At 51.4% G+C, this 20,051-nt stretch overlaps 2 protein-coding genes across 3 annotated transcripts; one reads left to right on the forward strand and one right to left on the reverse strand.

Moving 5' to 3' along the window:
• Positions 1-587: 587 nt before the first annotated feature.
• LOC121672930 (guanine nucleotide exchange protein SMCR8-like) lies at positions 588-8,198 on the reverse strand. Its single transcript, XM_042045862.1, has 2 exons — positions 5,501-8,198; positions 588-3,488 (listed from the first exon to the last, which is right to left on the reverse strand). Exons 1-2 carry the CDS (start codon positions 7,843-7,845, stop codon positions 3,035-3,037), a joined length of 2,799 nt encoding a protein of 932 aa, XP_041901796.1. The 5' UTR covers positions 7,846-8,198; the 3' UTR covers positions 588-3,034.
• A 52-nt stretch (positions 8,199-8,250) lies between these two features.
• LOC121672929 (DNA topoisomerase 3-alpha-like) lies at positions 8,251-20,051 on the forward strand. 2 transcript variants are annotated; one of them, XM_042045861.1, is made up of 20 exons: positions 8,251-8,283; positions 8,650-8,896; positions 10,304-10,363; positions 10,914-10,987; positions 11,613-11,688; positions 12,211-12,319; positions 12,592-12,735; positions 13,234-13,404; positions 13,618-13,718; positions 13,852-13,926; positions 14,041-14,123; positions 14,243-14,450; positions 14,614-14,799; positions 14,969-15,098; positions 15,435-15,548; positions 15,629-15,794; positions 16,248-16,391; positions 16,670-16,792; positions 17,037-17,758; positions 19,147-20,051. In XM_042045861.1, the coding sequence occupies exons 2-20, from the start codon at positions 8,717-8,719 to the stop codon at positions 19,323-19,325; spliced, it is 3,045 nt and encodes a 1,014-aa protein (XP_041901795.1). In that variant the 5' UTR covers positions 8,251-8,283; positions 8,650-8,716; the 3' UTR covers positions 19,326-20,051. The 2 variants fall into 2 exon arrangements, with proteins under 2 accessions (XP_041901795.1, XP_041901794.1); XM_042045860.1 differs by lacking the exon at positions 8,251-8,283 and adding an exon at positions 8,292-8,321.

Here is a 20,051-nt window from a genome sequence, read left to right on the forward strand (position 1 = left end):
GAAAGGATGGCTCAGGCAAGACAACGACACACGTGCCAGAACTCATGGCAGGAGCTATCAGTGCAAAGGTTGTGGCTTGCTGTTAGTCTGAATATCAGAAACTGGTGAGGTACCACAGCAGAGACGGGGGAAAGTCCTAAAGTGCCAATACAGGGATCTGTACTGTACAGGAGCAGAAGAACAAAGACAGAGAAATTACAGAGGAAAGAGGAATTCAGCTCCCAAACACCAGCTGTTCTCGGAATCCCCCCAGTTTCTGCCACCACAAGCAGAGAGGGCAGGTTGGGCTCCAAATACACCAAGGTGCCACAGCCTGGTGTTAACTCCCCCTTTGCAGTCCGAGTTCAGAGGTTACACTGCTGAGAGGAGGACAAGCACTTGAGGGCGTGTTTCTCCACAGCTCCCAGTTGCAGACAATCCCAGAGCTCCTGTTGGGTGATGTTTCAGCCAAGCCCCCGGGGCATCCTCCCCAGTCAGAGCTGCTTTGTGGTAGAGAGGTGAAGCGGGTCATACAGGTGGTAGTGCAAGTATTGCTCAACACGGCCTTGAATATCAGATACTCCAGGTTGGACAGAGGGAGCAAGAAGTGAGTTATTTATCATTTTATGAGCACAGCTGAACACCACAGGTAGAGACCACTGTGACTAAGATGAGCCACCACTAATCATCTCTCCCACTCCGCGCTGGAGGAAGACGTGAGTGAGTCAGCAGGAAAAAAGTCTCTCCCTCCCTCCCTCCTTAAACCCAAACAGCACTAGGTTGTTTTTCAGCAGGAAACAAGCTCCTGTTTTGAGCACTGCTCCAGAGCAGGACGCTGGGAGCTTTCATCTGCCTGGTGTCACCTGCACTACTCATTTACTCAGATGCCTCTTCCCCCAGGGAATCTCACCTCAGCTTTAGTGTGGAAGTTTGGGTGCGGATGAATCAACCAGGGGGCACCTTGAGTCACTTCAGGAAGCAGCCAATTTGATGGACATGGAGGCCTTTCACCAGCAGACTCAGTTCACATGAGACAGGAGGGCACAGGCAGGACAGGAAAAGGCTTTGAACACGTGGCAAAGGTGAGCAGCCCCAGAGAGATCCCGCTCACCTTCAGCAAAGGCCACACCAAACTGCTTCCAACCACAACCTCAAAACACCATCACAAGCAACCCCCTACCCAGGAAATCTCTCTGGAAAGTACCACGAGGCCAACTTGGCTGAGCCACCACAGACAGCAATAACCTTAAAAACAGCCTTTCTGCCCTGTTGGTTTCTACCCCAGAGAGCCCTTTCCAGGGGAGAGAAGGAGGCGGCACGATCCTGAGGCACAGATGCTGGTGCAAAATGACAGCCTCCCCAAGGAGCCTCCCTGCCTGCAGGACATGGTTTTGGAGCAGTGCAGGTCTCACAGCAAGTCTCCGTGGGGTCTAAGCCACACTAGGGAACCCCAGGCTGTACACAGAAACTTCCCAGGCTCAGAAGGAAGATCACATTCATCTCCAAAGCTGCCTTACATTATCACCATAAACAGAAGTTTAAAAAAAACCAACAAACCAAAGAACAGATCAGCTCTTGTACGATCTCAGCTGTTCTTACCCCCTAATCAGCATTAAAAAGAATTAAAACCAAGATTATCTTTCCCAGCAAGACTTTTCTTACTTAGAAGTACCTCAGGAGCTGCTACTGCCACATGACACCAGGCAGAGCAGCCCGGGCCCAGTATCACCTATGAGACTCCAGAGGGAAGCGCTGCGCCCAGGCACAAAGCTTTCGGCACTGACAGGAACGATCTGGGAATGTCACCACGTTGGTGATACATCCTTTATGGCATAGAAGCTTTGAAAAGAAAAGTTCTCAGTACCCAGGCTCAGAGAGCAGCAGTTCTGCCCCATCCAGAGCCACCCAGGAGCCCCAGGAGAGGTAGTCGAGACGCGACAATGGCTCAGCCAGGAGCAGCACGCAGTGACGTCAGCCCTGTTTTACCACAAAGCACAAACACCAACTCCCCAACAAAAAAAATAAACTAAACTATTACGGATACAACATGGAATCTAGTACATTCATCCCCAATCTCTCCTGAGCACTCATACCTCACCAGCCAGGCAGCCTGTGGTAACACCCTGCAGTCTCACAGCATGGCTCCAGCTGAATCGCATCGTTTCCCCATCACAAAAAGCACCTAAAAATAGGGTCCTCACCCTCCTTCAGTTCCCTTCTGTCTTTAAAAAGCCAGCCCTGACCTGACACTCTTTGAGGATTCCCAGTCTCACTCCAACCTGCTCAGAGGCCGCCCAGCAAATCGGACGTGACAAATGAACAAGGCACAGTGCTCTACATTCACAGCGGCTCGGGGCTTGCCAGCGTTAGGGAGTGCTTCCACCTTCCTGATTTTAACAAAACTGGGAGAAACTGGCAAACCCTTTCTGGAGAGAAGCATGTGTGCCTCTGCTGTGCTCCCACTCACCCAGGGACAACCTGTCCTGGGAAGGGCCAAGAAACTCAGGAAGTGCAGGAAGGGACACCATCCACTGTGGCTGCAACAGACCCATGAGCTGCCGCCCTGGCAGGGTGCTCTGAGCTACACTCACAGGACAGACACATCAGTGGATAAAAAACTTGACATGGCCTTTACACCTCTGGTCACAGCCCTGGCTCTATGGAAGGGACAGACAGTGCTCAGGGTTCTGGCAGAAGCGTGCAGAGCACTGTGCTGTTTGGGGGGCTGCACACTAGTCAGTATTGATCCCCAAGACAGCCCACCTCCCTCCATGCCATAACCCCCCTGGGATGCTGCCATGATCCACTTTAAAAGTTAACAGTGCCCCTTCTGACATTTACAGTGTGCCCGATGGTTTATGTGATGGAACATCTACGCTTTTGGCTACAGGGGACACCCAGAAATCCGCTCCTGCAGACCTGGATTCCTGCGGAGCAGAGACACAAACACCTGGGCCCCTTCCCGATGGGTGAGAGCTACTGCAGACAGCGGCAATGTCAAGCACGGATGAGCTCTGTCAGACTCTGAGCACGCGGGCACACAGCCTGTGCAAGGCTAGATCTTGTACAAAAAGCTGGGAACATAGTCAAATCTGAGCAGGGGGTTCCCCCCCTGCCCCGGTTCCTGAATGTAGTGCAGCTTCAGCAGCTCAGCCAAGTACTGCACTATTTTGATATCTTCATTGGCAAGGCCCAGCTGGAGCTTTAGGAAGTTAATCCTGCGATTCACAACGGATTCCTCCGGTTCCCTTTCGCTGATGGGAAGGTGCAAATGATGGCAGAAGGTGAAGAGGAAGGCTTTAGAACACAGCTGGGTGAGGATACTTTGGACGTGCATGTAGTAGGTGCTGCCGCGCTTGATCTGCGTGCGGTGGTCAGCCAGCCGGGCCACCACGGTGCCCTTGTAGAGGGGGCAGCGCAGGGTCTTGCTGTCGGCGTCCAGGATGCTCAGGTAGCGGCTGTACCGGCTCAGGGCATGCAGCACGTTCACCCCAGCAGGGGACACTGTCCTGGAACAGCAAGAGAGAGGTCACGGCTGGAGGGGAGCCAATAGTTAAGCAGCAGGGTGTGTCTGTGCCCTCTATCCCGTGTATTTTCCCTCTAGCTGATGAGCTGGTGCAAGACCTCTGTGGGTGAATAAAGCCTTCCACGGAAGAGAGGGGACAAATAGGCTCTCCAGCCTGCCAGATCCCAAAGAAACCTCGATTTCCTGGATCCCCACATGCCCTGATCAGTGCTGTGCATGCTACAGCATAAACCACCACACTTCAGGTCAGCTTTCTCCTTCAGGGACATGGAGAGGGAGTGATAGGACACCTCTGGTGAGCAGACACATCATGCAGCAGCTGGAAGCTTCTCGATGTGACTCAGAAACCCAAAGCAGTCCCCCCTTTCCAAGAGCTCCATGTTCCCCCCAAACTGCTTTGGGAGGGAGCTGCTCTGACGTGGTCGAAGCCCAGTGTGATGCAGAACCTTCTGCATTTCCCGAAAGGGAGAACCATCCTTAACCCACAACATTCCCTGGCTATTTGTCATTCAGGTGCACTCAGGTGCAAACCCACAGCAGATACAATTACCTACCAAGCTTAACCTAATGTTATTGAAATGCAAATTATGAGCTTATGCTTCAGCTCCTCCATTCTTTGTGGTGACAGCTGCTGGGCTGAGATATGGCTCCCAGCCTCAAACTGGGAGCTCCAACTGGTGTAGGGGCTGTCCCTGTGCCCAGGCAGCACCTGGCCTTAGGAGACACAGGATCCTTACTAGAATAAATAGTTTAGCATCTAAGTCCCTTCCCAGAGCCCTCATACAAATGGTTTGTGGAGAGCACCCACATTAAACTCAACACTTAATTAACATTCCACGGAGGAGAGCTGAAATGACTGACACACGTTACAGACAGTTCTTAAATAAAGTTTTCTGTTTATAAAAATTGCATCTAACCGCAAACATTGAGCAATGAGTACACACTTGGGGCTTTTAAAAACCTCACTGACAGATAGAGAGCTTGTGAGCAGCTGTTAGCAGAGCTGTCATCCTGCCTCACGAGCATAGGAATGAGAGCAAACTCACAGTTTTTGGGTAATTTCACCATCCACATCCCCCAGCAATACAATACTTTGCAGCTCAGAAAGCAGGTTTCTGTGTTTTAATTTTCCTGCTGTTTACAAGCACTCCTGCAGGAGCTATTCCAGCCCGGCTCTGAGCACTGGGCTGCCACTCTGACTCATGTTTTCCACGCTGGTGACAGCAATGGCCATTCCCTGCCATACCTGCACCCAAAGCACAGAACACATCCTGGAACACACAAAAAAATCCTGTTCATAACATCAACAAGGGCAGGGCCCTTGAGCTGAGCAAACACTCTTTGCTAATATGAGCTGTGAAACCACAGTTCAGGACTGGGTGTTGGGAAGGGGCACTTGTTTTTGGGACAGTCCACACCCTAAGCAGAGGTTTCCTACAGTCCCAACACTGCACCTGCACAGCTCCAGGGGCCTTTCTTCCTCACCAGCACAGCCCGAGGTGCTGCACTCCAATTCTGACATACAGATATCATCACCTCTTCAACAGGCTCCACAAGGAAAAACCCTCCCCCCAGCACAGCACCATTAACCCTAAAATTCCAGAAATGTGAGAAGAGTTCCAGTAGGAGATGGCAAAGCAGAGCACGCAGACTCCACAAACACTTGTATCACATCATCCAGGAACACAGTGGGACTCTGGTGTTTGTTCTCTGCTTTGCCAGGCAAAGACCTAAACCAGAAGGAAACCTCCTGGCCAAGGAACTCACCTAAGGCAGGCAGCAAGTGCCCAGCAGATGTTTTAAACATTAACTCTCAAGTGAGGCTGGATGCAGAGATGCAAATCTACCCCTTTTCCAAAATAAATCCCACCAGCAGAAATCCGTGGTAGCTGTGCCAGTAATTAAGAGACCTCCCCTGCACACCCATTGCCCTCTGAGATGAACTTCTTACCACACACCTCGACCCTATTAAAGCAAACAGATCCTGGGATTTACCTCTGGAGTCCGATCAACTTCCACTTCTGGAAATCCACCAAGTGCAGAGGGGAAGTAACCCAGTGCTTCACGGGCTTGGCATACACACCGCAGTTGGGCACGAAGATGGAGAGCGCCGTCACGAGCTTCTTGACCATGGCCTCGTCCTCCCCCAGCACCACCAGGGTCCTCCCGCTGAGCAGGGAGTAGATGGCGGGGTGGGCGAAGGGGTACTGGCGGATGAACCGCAGCGCGTTCTGCCCAGCCCTCTTTCTGTGCCTTTCCCCGGTGGCACAGGCCAGATGGGCGGGAGAGGGGGTCCTGTCGGAGCACGTGGAGGCGGCGCTGCTGATGTAGCTCATGGAGTCTGAGCACTCGTCCAGGCTGCTCTTACTGACCTCCCTGCTGCCTGTCAGGTAGTGTGAGTCGAGCTCATAGGGCAGGAGCCCCCCCGAGAGGCCATCGTGGGAGGGGAAGCCCCCACGCAGCCCCTGCTCGGCCGCCCGGTACGGCTGCGGGGGGATCCGCACCACCCCGTCCTCCTCGCACGGCTTCTGCCCCAGCTCAGGCAGGGGCTCCAGGAAGCTGGGACTCTCCTTCCCGATACAACAGGCAGCATCCACCTGCACTAAGCTTTCCTGCTTTGAGACGTCGTCCTGCCCATCGTCAACGTCCGGGTTCAGTCTCGGGGTGAAGCGAAGGCCTCCCTCGTCGTCATCCACGTAGGGCTCCTCGTTAATGGCACTTGGGTAGCTCGCTTTGAAATCCTCTGGGATGAGGGACTCGGAGGGACACGTGCTGAGCACCTCGATGCTGTCCTCGCTGACTGTGCGCCGGCTGCCCACCTTGCTCCGGCCCGCCTGGGGGCTGGGAATGACGGGCAGGCTGGCCTGGCTCTCTGACTTTGTCAGCCCAGATCCCGACTTCTCCGTTCCCAGCACCTCGATGCTCTCCCCGCTACTGATGCTGCCTTTGATATCTGCATCCAGATAGTCCAGGTTCTCCTGATGCTCAGACATCACGGACTCAGACATTTTGGGTTCTTCAGAGTCCTCCATTTCCTGCTCCATCTTGATGGGCACACACTCCACACTGGACTTGTAGGAGCCCAGGCTGATGACCACTTTAGGAGCAAGGGACTCTTCTGAACACTTTTCATCTATGGCATCCTGGCCGAGCCCCTGGCAGCCTCTGTACTGTTTTTCAGGAGGTTTTTCATCTAGGAAAGACACATCCTCAAAGAGGAAGTTGGTGACACTCTGCTGCTTTAGGAGAGCCCGGCTGATCTGCTCTGTCAGGAGGTAACACACATCACCTCGAAAAGTCCTCTCGATATGGTGCAACTGGTCAAGGGTCTGGGTGAAAAAATAAACATCACAGAGTTCCTTCAGTGTCTTCAGCTTCTTGTCAAAGCACTTGGCAGACTTGGCTTTGATGAGCTTGGGGGTGTAGGATGGCATGTGGGTGTAAAGGTGAGTTTCACCAGGCTCAGCAGGATCAGAGGCAGTTGGGTCCTGAGCGCCATCCACGTCAGCCTGGTCCAGGGCACACTCTGGCTCATAGGGGTGAAATTCAGACTCCTTCAGCTTCCTGTAGGGATATGACCGGATTTGCCTCAGCAGGTCTTGATGCTCGATGATTGACTTTTCTACGCTGGCCAGCTCGTTGGCCTTCTCAATGGCCTGGGTTGTGTAATACCCCTTGTCGTTGGCTTTCTTCTGTTGCTCAGTCTCGTTGTGCAGGACAGTCCTGGTGTAGTCAAGATCTTTCAGTTTCTTTTCCAGTTCGTTGGCAAAAGCTTTCCGGTTCCCCGTCTTCAGGCATTCAGAGGCTTTGGAGAACTCGGCAGAGAGTTCCTGAAACTGCTGCATGATTTTGTGCTCGTCAGCAGAAATATAGGCCATGCAGAAGGGCCTCACAAAGCCCCTGGCTTCCAGGTCATACAGGGTCAAGTGGTGCACGTAGGCAAACGCCCCTTCCTTGGAGTCTCCCAGCACCACCTTGGAATCCTCCACAAAGTTCAGCTTCGGGTAGGCAGAGCCGGGAGGGTGCCCCACAAAGGATGCCTGGTAATCCACAGACATGATCCGCAGGGAAAAATAATTGAGATCGAAGGTGCCCGACACTTTGGCGTCATCGGGGATGGTCAGGAGGGGCTGGGGCCCCACTTGCTCCGAGAACTCGGAGATGAGGATGAAGTCCCGGGTGAACTTGGAGCCGGCGACCTTGGCCCAGGGGTTGGCGCCCTGGCCGGCGAAAGGGAACAGCGGCACCGAGTACTCCTCGGGCAGGGGCGGCTCGCGGTACAGATCATCCTCCAGCTCCTCCTCCCTGGTGAAGGCCACCACGTCAGGGGCGCTGATCATATTTCCCGCAGGACGGGACCGACATGGAGCAGCGACGCGCCCCCGGTTCCCCCGCCACCGCCGGGCCCCGCGGGAGGCACCGGAGCAGCCCCGGCCCGGCCCCGCCGCAGCCGCAGCCCCGTGTCCCCCTCACGCCGCCTCCATGGCCGGAGCCGCCGCCTCCTCACGGCCCCGCAGCCATCTTGGAGTCACATGACGCGCGGCCTCCGACCCCGCCGGCAGGAAGCGAGGCCACCGCCTCCTCCTCTTCCTCAGCTGGAGTTGTTTATTTTTACCGTCGTCGCCCTTTGTCGTTACCGATCCTGGGACGGGCCCAGCGGCGGCGGGAAAATCGAGGCGGGGCCGCGGCGGGAGGGGACACAGGGGACGCCGCGGGGCATCTTGGAAGTTGTAGTTCTGTGCCGCAACCGCGGCTGCGCTTTACGGCAGGACGTGACGGTAAGGGGGAGCGACAGGAGAGCGCGGGAGATCGGCCGGTGAGGGAGGAACGGGGGGGAAAGAGGGAAGGGAAGGGAAGGGGAAGGGAGAGGGAGGGGGCTGCCCCAGCTGAGGGACAGCCCGGGGGGATCAGGGGTGGCGAGGGGGCTGCGCTGCCCCGGCCGTAGGGGGAGAGGGCAGCCCCTGCAGGGCAGGAGAGGGCCGAGGGACAGGATGCGGGACCCCCCGACAGCTGTGTCCGGAGGAGGGTGACGCCTTCTCCATCCCCGTGCGGCGCCGGGGGGGCTGCCCTGAGCCTCCCGGCGGGGCTGGTTAAAGGCTGAGCGGCCGAGCGGTGACATCAACCATCTCTCTCCATGCCGGCAGGATCCGGCCCCGGGACGCGGAGCAGCAGCATGCCCTGTCCCCGCGGGAGCTGGCTTTACCTCCTGTGATGAACCTCTACGTGCGGCTGTTTACCAGGGGCAGGATGCTGCCCCAGCCCTGGCGCTTCTTCTCGCGGGCCGCCGAGGACTTGGCGCTGCAGAGGATCCGCAAGGTGCTCTGCGTGGCGGAGAAGAACGATGCTGCCCGAGGGATCGCTGACCTGCTCTCCAACAGCAGGATGCGGCGGGTAGGAACACCCCACATGGTGCTGCACCCTGGTACACGGACAGGAGTGGCTTAGCTGGCTGGGGAGGGTCCATGGCATGTGCGGCAGCCCCAGCACTCTTGGCAGAGCTTGGCATGGACACTTCACGTCAGCACGTGCCACACTTGGCACTGTTTGTGTCTCTGAACACACGAGGGTACAAGAATGGCTTTGTTCTGTGGACGAACACCGCTTGCCCAAATGTATTTGGGAGTCTCAGATCCTTGTGGTTTAAGTCCAGTGGGAGCTCCCTCTGCCCAGGCTGCCTTCCCCAGGCACTGAGCTCCATGGTGAGGGCTCTCTGGGTCGTTCCTGGGTTAGCAGCGTGTGACAGAGGCTTCAGAAACTGACACCACCCATTGGCATGCATTTTCCTATCCAAAAGCACCACTTCTGCAGCATCAGCGTCAGGGTTTGCTGGAGTTCACCAATAAAGCAAAAACAGGCTATGGTTTGGAGAAGAGGAATTGAAAGATCTCTCCTCCCTGCTGCTCTGGGTTGTGACCGTTAACAGTTTGCATAATCACCTGCTGTTTCCAAACTTAGGAACTAGAAGGTGCTTCTAGACCAGAATCAGAGAATCGTTGAGGTTGGAAAAGACCCCTGAGATCATCAAGACCAACCTGTGACCAATCCCCACCTTGTCACCCAGCCCAGAGAACTGAGTGCCATTTCCAGTCACTCCCTGAATACCTCCAGAGGTGGTGCCTCCAAATTTCCCTGGGCAGTTCCAATGCTTGATAACCCTTTCCATGAAGAAATTCTTCCTGATGTCCAACCTAAACCTTCCCTGGCACAGCCTGAGGCTCCTTCCTCTCATCTTGTCACTTGTTACCTGGGAAAAAAGGCTGACCCCCACATGGCTCCAACCTCCTTTATTTGAATAAAAGGTGTTATTGAGAACCTGGGCGCTGACAGTCCCAATGAAGAAATCATCCTGCTTCTGTAAAAAAAGCAGCAAATACAGAATCTAGAAACTTCCATGAGTCCCATTTAGGTGGGAGGTAACCCTGGGGACACTACTTGTCACTTGGAACAGGACAGGTGTTTGTCAGGAGTTCCTGAACACTGGCCAGCCCCATTAAACAAATCAGTTCTTCATTATCCATGGGGAGATAACCGTGGAATCACCCTCAGGAATGGTTTAAAATCCTCTTACCTTGGAAATCACCGTTTCAGTGTCTCCATAAATGGTACAGGAGATTTCCATCCCCTTGCTGCAATTCCTGTTAGCTCCAGTACCTGGTTTTCCTTTGCCCTGTGCCTCCATCCCAGTGTGGATAAAGCGAGATGGGATGGATTTGTTTCTTGTTAAAAAATTAATTAAAAAAAAATTAAGAGTTTGTTTTCTGTTAAAAGCCAGAAACTCAGGAATTCTTTTCCTTCCAGAGAGAAGGGTTTTCCAAGTTCAACAAGATCTATGAATACGACTACCAGATGTTTGGCCAGGTAAGAGTTTTCTCTCAATCTGCTGCTGGATTAATGAAGTACAAATACTAATTAATAAAAGCCATTTGTCAGGAGTTACAAAACACAGCTCCAGCCATGGGGATGTTCTGCCCAGAGATGAGGAAAAGTCAGATGTTGTTTTCTTGGCTCAGCCACCTGTTTTGTTGCTCTAAATCTTTCAGCTTTCTGGTTTTATGTCAGTCAAAACCACATTGCTGTTTAGAATTGGGAGCTTCCTACAAAAACTGAGGATAAGGCCATGGATAGAGCTTGTTATGATGTATTAGTTATGGCTGCCCCATCCCTGGAAGTGTCCCAGGCCAGGTTGGATGGGGCTTGGAGCAACCTGGGATAGTGGAAGGTGTCCCTGCCCATGGCAGGAGGTGGCAGTGAATGGGGCTTTAAGGTCCCTCCCAACCCAAACCATTCCATGATTAACAGGAGAAAGGTGTCACTAATAATGTAAATTGAGAACCCAAGGGAGATTTGGGGGCTGTGGGTAGTTTTTGGTGAGTGATGGGCACTAATTTCCTTGCTCTGTCTCTTGCAGAACGTTACCATGGTGATGACATCCGTGTCAGGACATTTACTGGCTCATGATTTTATCATGCCATTTCGCAAATGGTTGGTACCTCATGCCCCTGGCAGGAAGGGCTTTGTCACCTCTTGCCCTTCACAAGAAGGGCCTGTCACCTCCTGCTCTCATCCTCAACACTGCAAGCACCTCCTTCACACAGCCTTGGGACACGGCAACCTCAAAGACAAGGGGGCAGGGAGGGACTCTAACTCAGAGCAGGGTGATAAGTTCCAAATTTTATACGAAACAGCCAAAATATTGTTTCAAATTCCTGTCTTCAGAGTGCTAAAAAATCCTAAAGATGTAATACTGGTTAAAATACATCAAGGCAGGGAATTAAACTGATTCCAAAATGGGATGGTTATGTGTTCTTTGTTCAGCTAGGAGCTGTTCTGGGAAGCAAGGTTCTTTCTCTGCCTTACCTCCTTTTGTTCTCTGGGCTTCAAATAGGAGAAGCTGCTTGTTGCCTTCCAGATTTGCTGTTTTCTCTGGCTGGTTTTTCATTCTGTTGCTTTTAAATGTTACTCAGCATTTCATGTGAGCTCTGCATTGTCTGAGACGAGGCCTGTAATAAAATACATTAATTCCAGTACTTGGAGAGCACCAGTTAGTGTCTCACAAATGTGTGTTTTAGTTTATGTGATGCACACATGTTTGTCCTCTGTTTTCCAGGCATAGCTGCAACCCTTTAGCTCTTTTTGATGCTGAAATTGAGAAGTATTGCCCTGAAAATTACCTGGATATCAAGGTACATCATGGTTAAGACTTTCCTTGAAACTGAGCTCAGGGGTTGGTTAAACAAATATTGTCCCAGACAGAAGGATGATCTTATCTTTGTCCTTAACATTCAAATTTCTGCAGTTTAGCAGATTCCTCCTACATTTCCTAGGACTATATATGCTGTTCATTTGTGACATTGAAACTCTTCTTCTCATGTACAAGTAGTGCTAAAGCTAAAAATAGAAATGTTTTTTTCCAACAAGGTGGAATCGGTGATTGTGTCTCAGTTTTATAGAAAAAGACATTTTTAGAAAACAGATTGTGGTACATCTCACTCCAAGCCAAGCTTTTAACAGAATTAGATGTAAATAAATGACTCAAATCTTTTGAAAGCTGCCTGATCTCCTGAGACACACAATAACAAGATGTTATTGCAACAACCCATCTCCATGGATACACGTTGCGTTTCGTGTTCAGTGAGTCATTCTGAAATTAAATGACAAAGCAAGCAGCCTGGAATGTTCTCCTTGTGTTGTTTTTCTCCTCTCAGAGAACCCTTGAACGAGAAATCCAGCAGTGCCAAGCCCTGGTGATCTGGACTGACTGTGATCGAGAAGGAGAGAACATCGGCTTTGAGATCATCCATGTGTGCAGAGCTGGTGTGTAGAGCATCTTCATCAGTCTGAGTTTTAATGTTCTGATGGTTCAACAACTCCTTTAGCAGAGGAAAACTCTCAATTTTATTGTGTCCAGGTTAAATGCTGGCTAATTCTGATCAATATGTGGCTCTGATAGATCAGAAATGCATCCAGCTGTTGGAAAGCTGTAGAATCAGTTGACAGCACACTCTCTCAACAATAGCAGTTTATTAATTGCTCCTTTCCATTGGTGTTTGAGTCACTCTGATTTCTCTTCTGTGTGTATCTGGCAGTAAAGCCAAACCTCCAGGTTTTCCGAGCCCGCTTCTCTGAGATCACACTTCATGCTGTCAGATCAGCCTGCGAGAACCTCACCCAGCCCGACCAAAAAACGAGCGATGCCGTTGACGTCAGGCAGGAGCTGGACCTCAGGATAGGTACGTGAACATCTGTTACTGCAACCTCAACACAAGGCAGAAATGCTCTCTGTAGTGTCATAAACCTGATTTTTAGATCAGATACAACTAAATGACATTTTGTGTTTTACGGGAAATGTGCTCTTTGAATCAGAGAATCACCAACACCAAGACTGAGTCCAACCTGTGACAGTCCCCTCCTTGTAAACCAGACCAGAGCACTGAGTGCCACAGCCAGTTGTTTTGTGAACATCTCTAGGGATGGTGACTCCACCACCTCCCTGGGCAGTCCATTCCAATGTTTAACAGCCCTTTCTGTGAAGAAATTCTTCCTGAAATGAGGAAATCTCTCCTTTAAGCAAATAATTAAGTTTATAGTTCATGCAATACTGACAAGCTTCTTCAACTGAGTATTAAACAGAGTAAAATTAATGCTCAGATTATTAAAAGGATCTGAAGTGCTGTGATTATCATTCAACATTGTACTATTCAGTTCTGGTGCCCATTCTGTTTCCTCAGGTGCTGCCTTCACCAGATTCCAGACTCTGAGGCTGCGGAAGATCTTCCCTGATATTTTAGCAGATCAGCTCATCAGCTACGGCAGCTGCCAGTTCCCAACACTGGGATTTGTAGTTGAACGCTTCAAAGCCATCCAGGCCTTTGTTCCTGAAGCCTTCTTCAAAATTAAGGGTATGTTTGGGGAAACACAGCCCTGGGCTCCATCTTGGAGGGTTTGATGTGGATAGAAAGGAAAAACATTGGAGCAACAAACACCAAATGTGGCAGAGGTGGTTTCCTCTTCCTCTGCCGTGACCACTGAGCAGAGCTGGAAGGTTTCCAAGTGCCTTTGTGGTATTTCCATTTTGTGGCTCCTCTATCAGCCAGCTCTGTTGTCCATCACAGTGACCCACAACCATGAAGATGGCAGTGTGGTCTTCAACTGGAAGAGGAACCGGCTCTTCAATCACACAGCGTGCCTGGTCCTTTACCAGATGTGTATGGAGGTAGGAAAGCTTGTAAATAGTTGCATAATCCAGATTCAGCCAAACATTCCCTGTATCTGTCTTGTTCAAGACTTTTAAAGAACAGTTTGTGTAAACTCCTAAAGGAGATGTGGGTTTTGTTTACTGTGTTTAGGATCCAGTAGCGACTGTTGTTGATGTTGTGAGCAAGCCAAAGAGCAAATGGAGGCCCTTGCCCCTGGACACTGTGGTATGTTTGAACTCTGGGAAGAATTTCTCTGAAAAGAACTTTGAACAGATGTTTTACTCACTGCTCTGAATTATCCACTAATACTTTTGGGTTTTCTGGCTCTTCCCAATGCAGGAACTGGAAAAATTGGCTTCCCGCAAACTGAAAATAAATGCAAAGGAAACGATGACATTAGCAGAAAAACTCTATACTAAAGGGTAAGAAAGCAAGACTTGGCTTGGTAAACTTAATTCTTTTAAAAGTAAATGGCCTTTTGTCCAAAATGGGAAGCATCTTGGAGCAATTCTCAAAGTGCTCTCCTGTCTTTCTTCCTAAGGTTCATTAGTTACCCCCGAACCGAGACCAATATTTTCCCCAAGGAGCTGAACCTCTCTGCCTTGGTAGAACAGCAAACACAGGACCCAAACTGGGGAGAGTTTGCACAGAGGATTTTGGATCAGGGTGGGCCAACCCCTCGGAGTGGAACCAAATCCGATCAGGCTCACCCTCCCATTCACCCCACAAAATACACCAGCAACCTGCAGGTGGGTATAACCAGAGGGAGCTGGATGGATTGTGTTGCTTGATAAATAAAGATAAAAGTCTTAACATGGTCATTAGCAGAAAATCCTCACCTGAGTTCCCACTGATTTTGTGATGTCTTGTTAACCTGGGAGGACACTGACCCTTCCCACTGTTCGATCTCAGGGCAATGAGCAGAGACTCTACGAATTCATCGTGCGCCACTTCTTGGCTTGCTGCTCTCAAGATGCCAAAGGACAGGAAACAACCGTGGAGATCGACATTGCCAACGAGCAATTCATTGCTCAAGGACTCATGATCCTGGCCCGAAATTACCTGGAAGTGTATCCTTACGACAAGTGGAGTGATAAGGTAATCCCCTTGAGTGACATAAGTGGGAGAGGCTGAAGTAGCCCTTCACTGCCAACTTCAGACCTCTCTGAAAAACATCTTTTGACCATTTCTGGCCGTTTCACTCAGAGCCTTTGTCCTGAGTGAATGGACCAGGAAGCATTTTCAAAGAGATTCTCCTTCCCTTCAGGTTATCCCGCTGTATCAGAAGGGGTCTCGCTTTCAGCCCACCACGGTGGAGATGGTGGATGGGGAAACCAGTCCTCCCTTGCTCCTCACAGAAGCAGATCTCATTGCTCTCATGGAAAAACACGGCATTGGTCAGTGTGGGCAGCGTGGCCTCTCGCTCTTGGCAGAGGGAGTTCTCCCCAGGGAATTCTCCAAATGTTGCTGCAGATAAGAAATCACTTAAATGTGCATAATAAAGGGATATAGAGGGCAAAGTCCAAACATCCTCAGGAGCCTGCAGAGCACCTCCAGTACCCAGGGAGATGGGCAGTTTCATGTCGAGGGTGTGCCACCAGCAGCGTGCTGGCCTCAGTGCCAGTGGGGCACCAGGGCAGTGCTGCTCCTCACCATAAGTTGTGTCCTTGTCCCTGGGCACAGGGGAAATCACTCCTTGGCCCTTGATTTGACTGATATCTCTCTGCTTCCAGGGACTGATGCCACCCATGCCGAGCACATCGAGACGATCAAGACGCGGATGTACGTGGGGCTTACAGCAGATCAGCGCTTCCTGCCCGGCCACCTGGGCATGGGGCTGGTGGAAGGTGAGGGAAGAGCCCTTACAAAGATGGCAGGGTCCTTTACCTGCTCCTTCCTTTCGCTTACCATTCCATATATTCCTCAGGCTATGATTCCATGGGCTACGAGATGTCCAAGCCTGACCTTCGAGCTGAGCTGGAGGCTGATCTAAAACTGATCTGTGAGGGGAAGAAAGACAAATCTGTAGTGTTGCACCAGCAGGTCCAAAAGTACAAGCAAGTCTTCATTGAAGCTGTGGCCAGAGCCAACAAGTGAGTCCTGCCTTTGCCCTCCCTCTTCCTTTTGCTTTGCTCTGCTGGGAGCTGCTGGCTGCTCATCTGAAGCTCAGCCTGGAGTGAGGGACCTTGTCACACTGTTTCCCTGGAATGAGGGATCCTGTCACACTGTTTCCCTGGAGCTCTGCCCCCTGTGTATAGGCACTTGCATGGGAAAGCATGACTCGCAGCCTGGCACGCTGTCAGGAGTTCCTGACAGCTAAGGGTTTAAACCAGGATGAGCAGTTAAGATTAAATTTGGGGATGGCAGCATGCACTGACCTCTCATGTTGTACCCACACCTTTCCTGTTCCAGAAATGTGGCGCTGAGTCAGTGTACTCGTGGAGAAGCTCAGAGGGGCTGTGTGGGGGGCAGCAGGCTCTGAGTCACTGCAGCACCTGATTGCTCCTTGCAGGGACACACAGGATGCTCTGCTCATTTCTTCACAGGTTGGACCAGGCCCTGGCTCAGTATTTTGGAGAAGCTGCAGAAATTCCAGAGCAGGATGAGGTATACCCAGAAACGCCTGTTTCTGTTCGGAAGTGTCCCCAGTGCAACAGTGACATGGTCCTGAAGACCAGGAAGAATGGCGGGTTGGTGACTTTCCCTCTTGTAGCCTCCTGTGTTGGTTTGTGTTTCTCCAGGCATTCATTTACCTCCTTTGGTAAAAGCTTGGAAACCTTGGGCTGCAGCTTGCTGACTCCACCAGCTACATGAGCTGTGTGGACTCAGCTGAACCTCTTGTCAAGTGGGTATTTGCCCTTAAAAATTGCAGTTTTGACAATTTCTGACGGCTGAGAAGACACAGGAATGGATCCCTGACTGTCTTGACTTTGCCTTTTCCTCATCCAGTGCCTTTGTCCCACGGCAGGTTCTACCTCAGCTGCATGGGCTATCCAGCCTGTAAAACTGCAGTCTGGTTCCCTGACTTCGTGCTGGATGTGACCAGGGATGAGAGCGTCTGTGATGTGTGTAAACCCCATCCAGTTCACAGGTGGGTCATGCCACTTATCCCCTGTTGGACACTGGGGCAGAGACTTCCATGGGCTAGGCTGGACAACCATTTTCCATTCCAGTCTCGGAAAGCTGGAGTAGCACTTGGCTTGGGGATGGAAAGAAGAGGGGTTGGGGAAACTGGTCTCCATATAGCAGAATCAAAACAATAAATAAAAATTCAAGTTTAAATTGAGGTCTGTTGATGAGAAACTGGGAGACTTTGACTCTTCCTTTCCTTGCAGACTGAAATTTAAATTCAAGAAAGGCAGCGTTCCCCCTGTGATGCCTCTGGAGTTTGTTGGCTGCATTGGAGGCTGCGATGAGATGCTGAGAGAGCTCTTGGACCTTAAGTACTTGCACAGATCATCCCAACCTGCATTGTCCACCACCCAGCCCGGGCATCACCTGCAGGCCAACCACTCCCTGAACAGAGCCAGCAGTGAGAGCAGGCAAGCCAGGGGGACCTCAAACCTGGCACGGGGACACCTGCTCTCCATCAACTCCTCCAGGACCCCCAGGGCTGCTCCTCCAGTCGCTCCAGACGATGGGAATGCCGTGGTGTGCAACTGCGGGAGCGAGGCGCTGCTGCTGACTGTGCGCAAGGACGGCCCCAACCGCGGCCGCCAGTTCTACAAGTGCAGCTCCAGCACCTGCAACTTCTTCCTCTGGGCTGACGAGCAGCCACAGGATGGAGGCACCGCAGCTCCCCGCAGCTCCACGCAGCTCCAGCCCACCGCTGGAAGAGCCGCAGCGGGATTCCAGCGCCCAGGAGGAGGGAGAGAGCCCTTGGGAAGCAGCAGCCGGGATGCTGGAGGTGGCGCAGTGTGCAATTGTGACCAGCCTGCCGTGACACGCACCGTGCAGAAGGACGGGCCCAACAAGGGGCGGCAGTTCCACACCTGCCCCAAGCCCCGTGAGCAGCAGTGCGGCTTCTTCCAGTGGGCAGATGAGAACGTGGCACCAGGTATGGCCGGGCTGGGGGGAGGCACAAGGGCTGGAGGCTCTTCTTAAGCTGAACAAAACAAGGAGCTGCTGGAGAGGGTCCAGTGGAGGCCACAAAGATGATGCAGGGTCTGGAGCATCTCTCTGATGAGGAAAGACTGAGGGAGCTGGGCCTGTTTAGTCTAGAGAAGAAAAGACTGAGAGGGGATCTCTAATGCATATAAATATCTCAAAGGTGGGTGCTGAGAGGATGGTGCCAGACTTTTTTTTGTGGTGCTCAGCAACAGGATGAGGAGCAATGGCCAGGAACTAAAACACTACAAGCTTGACATCAACATGAGGAAGAACTTCTTTACATTAAAGGTGGCAGAGCTCTGGAACAGCTGCCCAGGGAGGTGATGGAGTCTCCCTCTCTGAACACATTCAAACCCACCTGGACACGTTCCTGTGTCACCTGCTCCAGGTGACCTTGCCTTGGCAGGGGGGTTGAACTGGCTGATCTCCAGAGGTCCATACATTTAACAGATGTCAGGTTTGTCTTCAAAACATCTGTCAGCAGCTTTACAGCGCTTCAGATGTTGCTCTTAACAACAAAGTCTGGCTTACCTTTCCAAGTGCTGGCAGCATACATCCCCACAGCACACATCCAAGCAGGATGCGTGGCTTCTATGTGCAGTAAACTTCATCCTCTGTCTGTCCATGACTTGTTGGATAAAGCCCAGCACTCTTTCCAACAGTCTGTTTGGGAATTTGTCTTCCCAAATTACAGTGCTCAGCTTTATGAGAGCTGTTACTGACTTGGTCCAGAGTTGGAGCCGTGGCACCACTTCTGGACATCTCTAACCCCATTCTGGCATGCCAGAAATCCAGTTTCCACAGGGAAACTGTGCTGCTCCCTCTGCCCTAGTTTAGGGGTGCAGGGAAAGGGCAAGTCATGCTGGAGCTTTGATCAGAGATGAAACTGAGTGTGGAAACTTGCTGAAAACAAAAATAATGACAAAATAAGGATGCAAAAGAGAGAGAGCTGACAAAAAAGAGACATAACCAGGTACAGAGGGAGATATGTGGTCTTGTGAGAGATCCTCCTCCTCCTCAGACATTTGGGCCTAAAGGGGTAAAATCAAGTTTTCAAAACTATTTAAACCCCAAGTTCTTCTCTGCCATGTTTTGTTTCTGCTTCAGCTGCAGACCAGGGTATGCCAGCAGGCAGATCAGCTTTCCCTGTGCTGTTCCCGTATGTCTCTAATGCTGCAAGACAAATGGGTAACATTTCACTGTTCAGACAAGTCTGAAGCAACTGTAGGTTCAGGAATAATCTGAGAATCCTTCATCTGCTATTTTGAATTTACCTTGTGTTTGTCACCTATTTATGTTTTCAAAGATCTGTAAATTCAAGTTGTTTATCTCTAGGCCCTTCTGGAGATGACTCTTTGAACCACTTCGGCAGCAATGGATACTCCAGAGGGTTGGGAAGCAAGGCCAAGAGACCAGGCAGTCTCTCCTCAGGATCTGCTGCCAAGAAACCACGGACCTGCAGCGTTTGCCACCAGCCTGGGCACACAAGGAAAACCTGCCCTCAGAACCACTGAGCTGGGATGGAGCTATGAGAGCCTGGAAGGACTGGGGTTGTGAACTGTTGCAGGAGCAACCTCTGCCACAAGGAACTGGACTCTGGAAACAAGTCCCTTGAGTGCTTTTTGGAAGGGCTGATTGCAGGCTGCTCCTGCCAAGGGATGCCATTTGTTACAGCAAGGGTTCAACCAGCTTGGGAAAGTGGTTCCACTACCAGCTTTTGTTTCCAGCTGCTCTTCTGCTGAGCAGATTGGGATAGTCTGAACATTTCAAGGAAGCACTTGGAAGCTGAGTCTATGGACAAAACTGTGCTGGATTGTCCCCCTGCACCATCCTGGTGGTTGTTCCTGCCCTTTCCATACAGGGAAGAGCTGGATCAGGGCCACCAGGACAGACACCAGGGCTGCTGAGCTCTGCTCAGTCCCTGGCTTTCCACAGTGTGGAATTTAAGTTCCCTTCTAAGTTGATGTCACCTGAGCAACATTCCTCCTTTTTTGTCACCCTTACCTGCGTTGTCCCTGCTAGTGAAGGAGGGTCAGGTGTAGAGGAGCTGGATCTGGTGCTTGCCCTGGGAGGAGCTCAGCTGCAGTGCTCAGGAAAAACCTTCATTTTAGATGGTCGCTGAATTTGAAGGCAAGTTCTTCCTCAAACTTTGAGACATGCCTTTGTAATGCTGCTAGCTGATGAAAGTTATTTTTGTCAAACTACTAAGTTTCTTATTAAAATATTATTTAAATTTTAAA

This window comes from Corvus kubaryi, unplaced genomic scaffold (genome assembly GCF_017639235.1).
Source record: "Corvus kubaryi isolate FWS band 111438036 unplaced genomic scaffold, C.kubaryi_AGA036_p1.0 65055, whole genome shotgun sequence".
NCBI classification, from domain to species: Eukaryota; Metazoa; Chordata; class Aves; order Passeriformes; family Corvidae; genus Corvus; species Corvus kubaryi.

Bases quoted from the DNA above. Each gene is read 5' to 3' on its own strand.
- LOC121672929 (XM_042045861.1), top strand. From the start codon at position 8,717: ATGAACCTCTACGTGCGGCTGTTTACCAGGGGCAGGATGCTGCCCCAG. The intron at 13,405-13,617 runs GTATGTTTGGGG...TGTCCATCACAG, and splicing joins AGCCTTCTTCAAAATTAAGG to TGACCCACAACCATGAAGAT. The intron at 14,800-14,968 runs GTAATCCCCTTG...CCTTCCCTTCAG, and splicing joins ACGACAAGTGGAGTGATAAG to GTTATCCCGCTGTATCAGAA.
- LOC121672930 (XM_042045862.1), bottom strand. From the start codon at position 7,845: ATGATCAGCGCCCCTGACGTGGTGGCCTTCACCAGGGAGGAGGAGCTG. The intron at 3,489-5,500 runs GTAAATCCCAGG...TTGCTGTTCCAG, and splicing joins AAGTTGATCGGACTCCAGAG to GACAGTGTCCCCTGCTGGGG.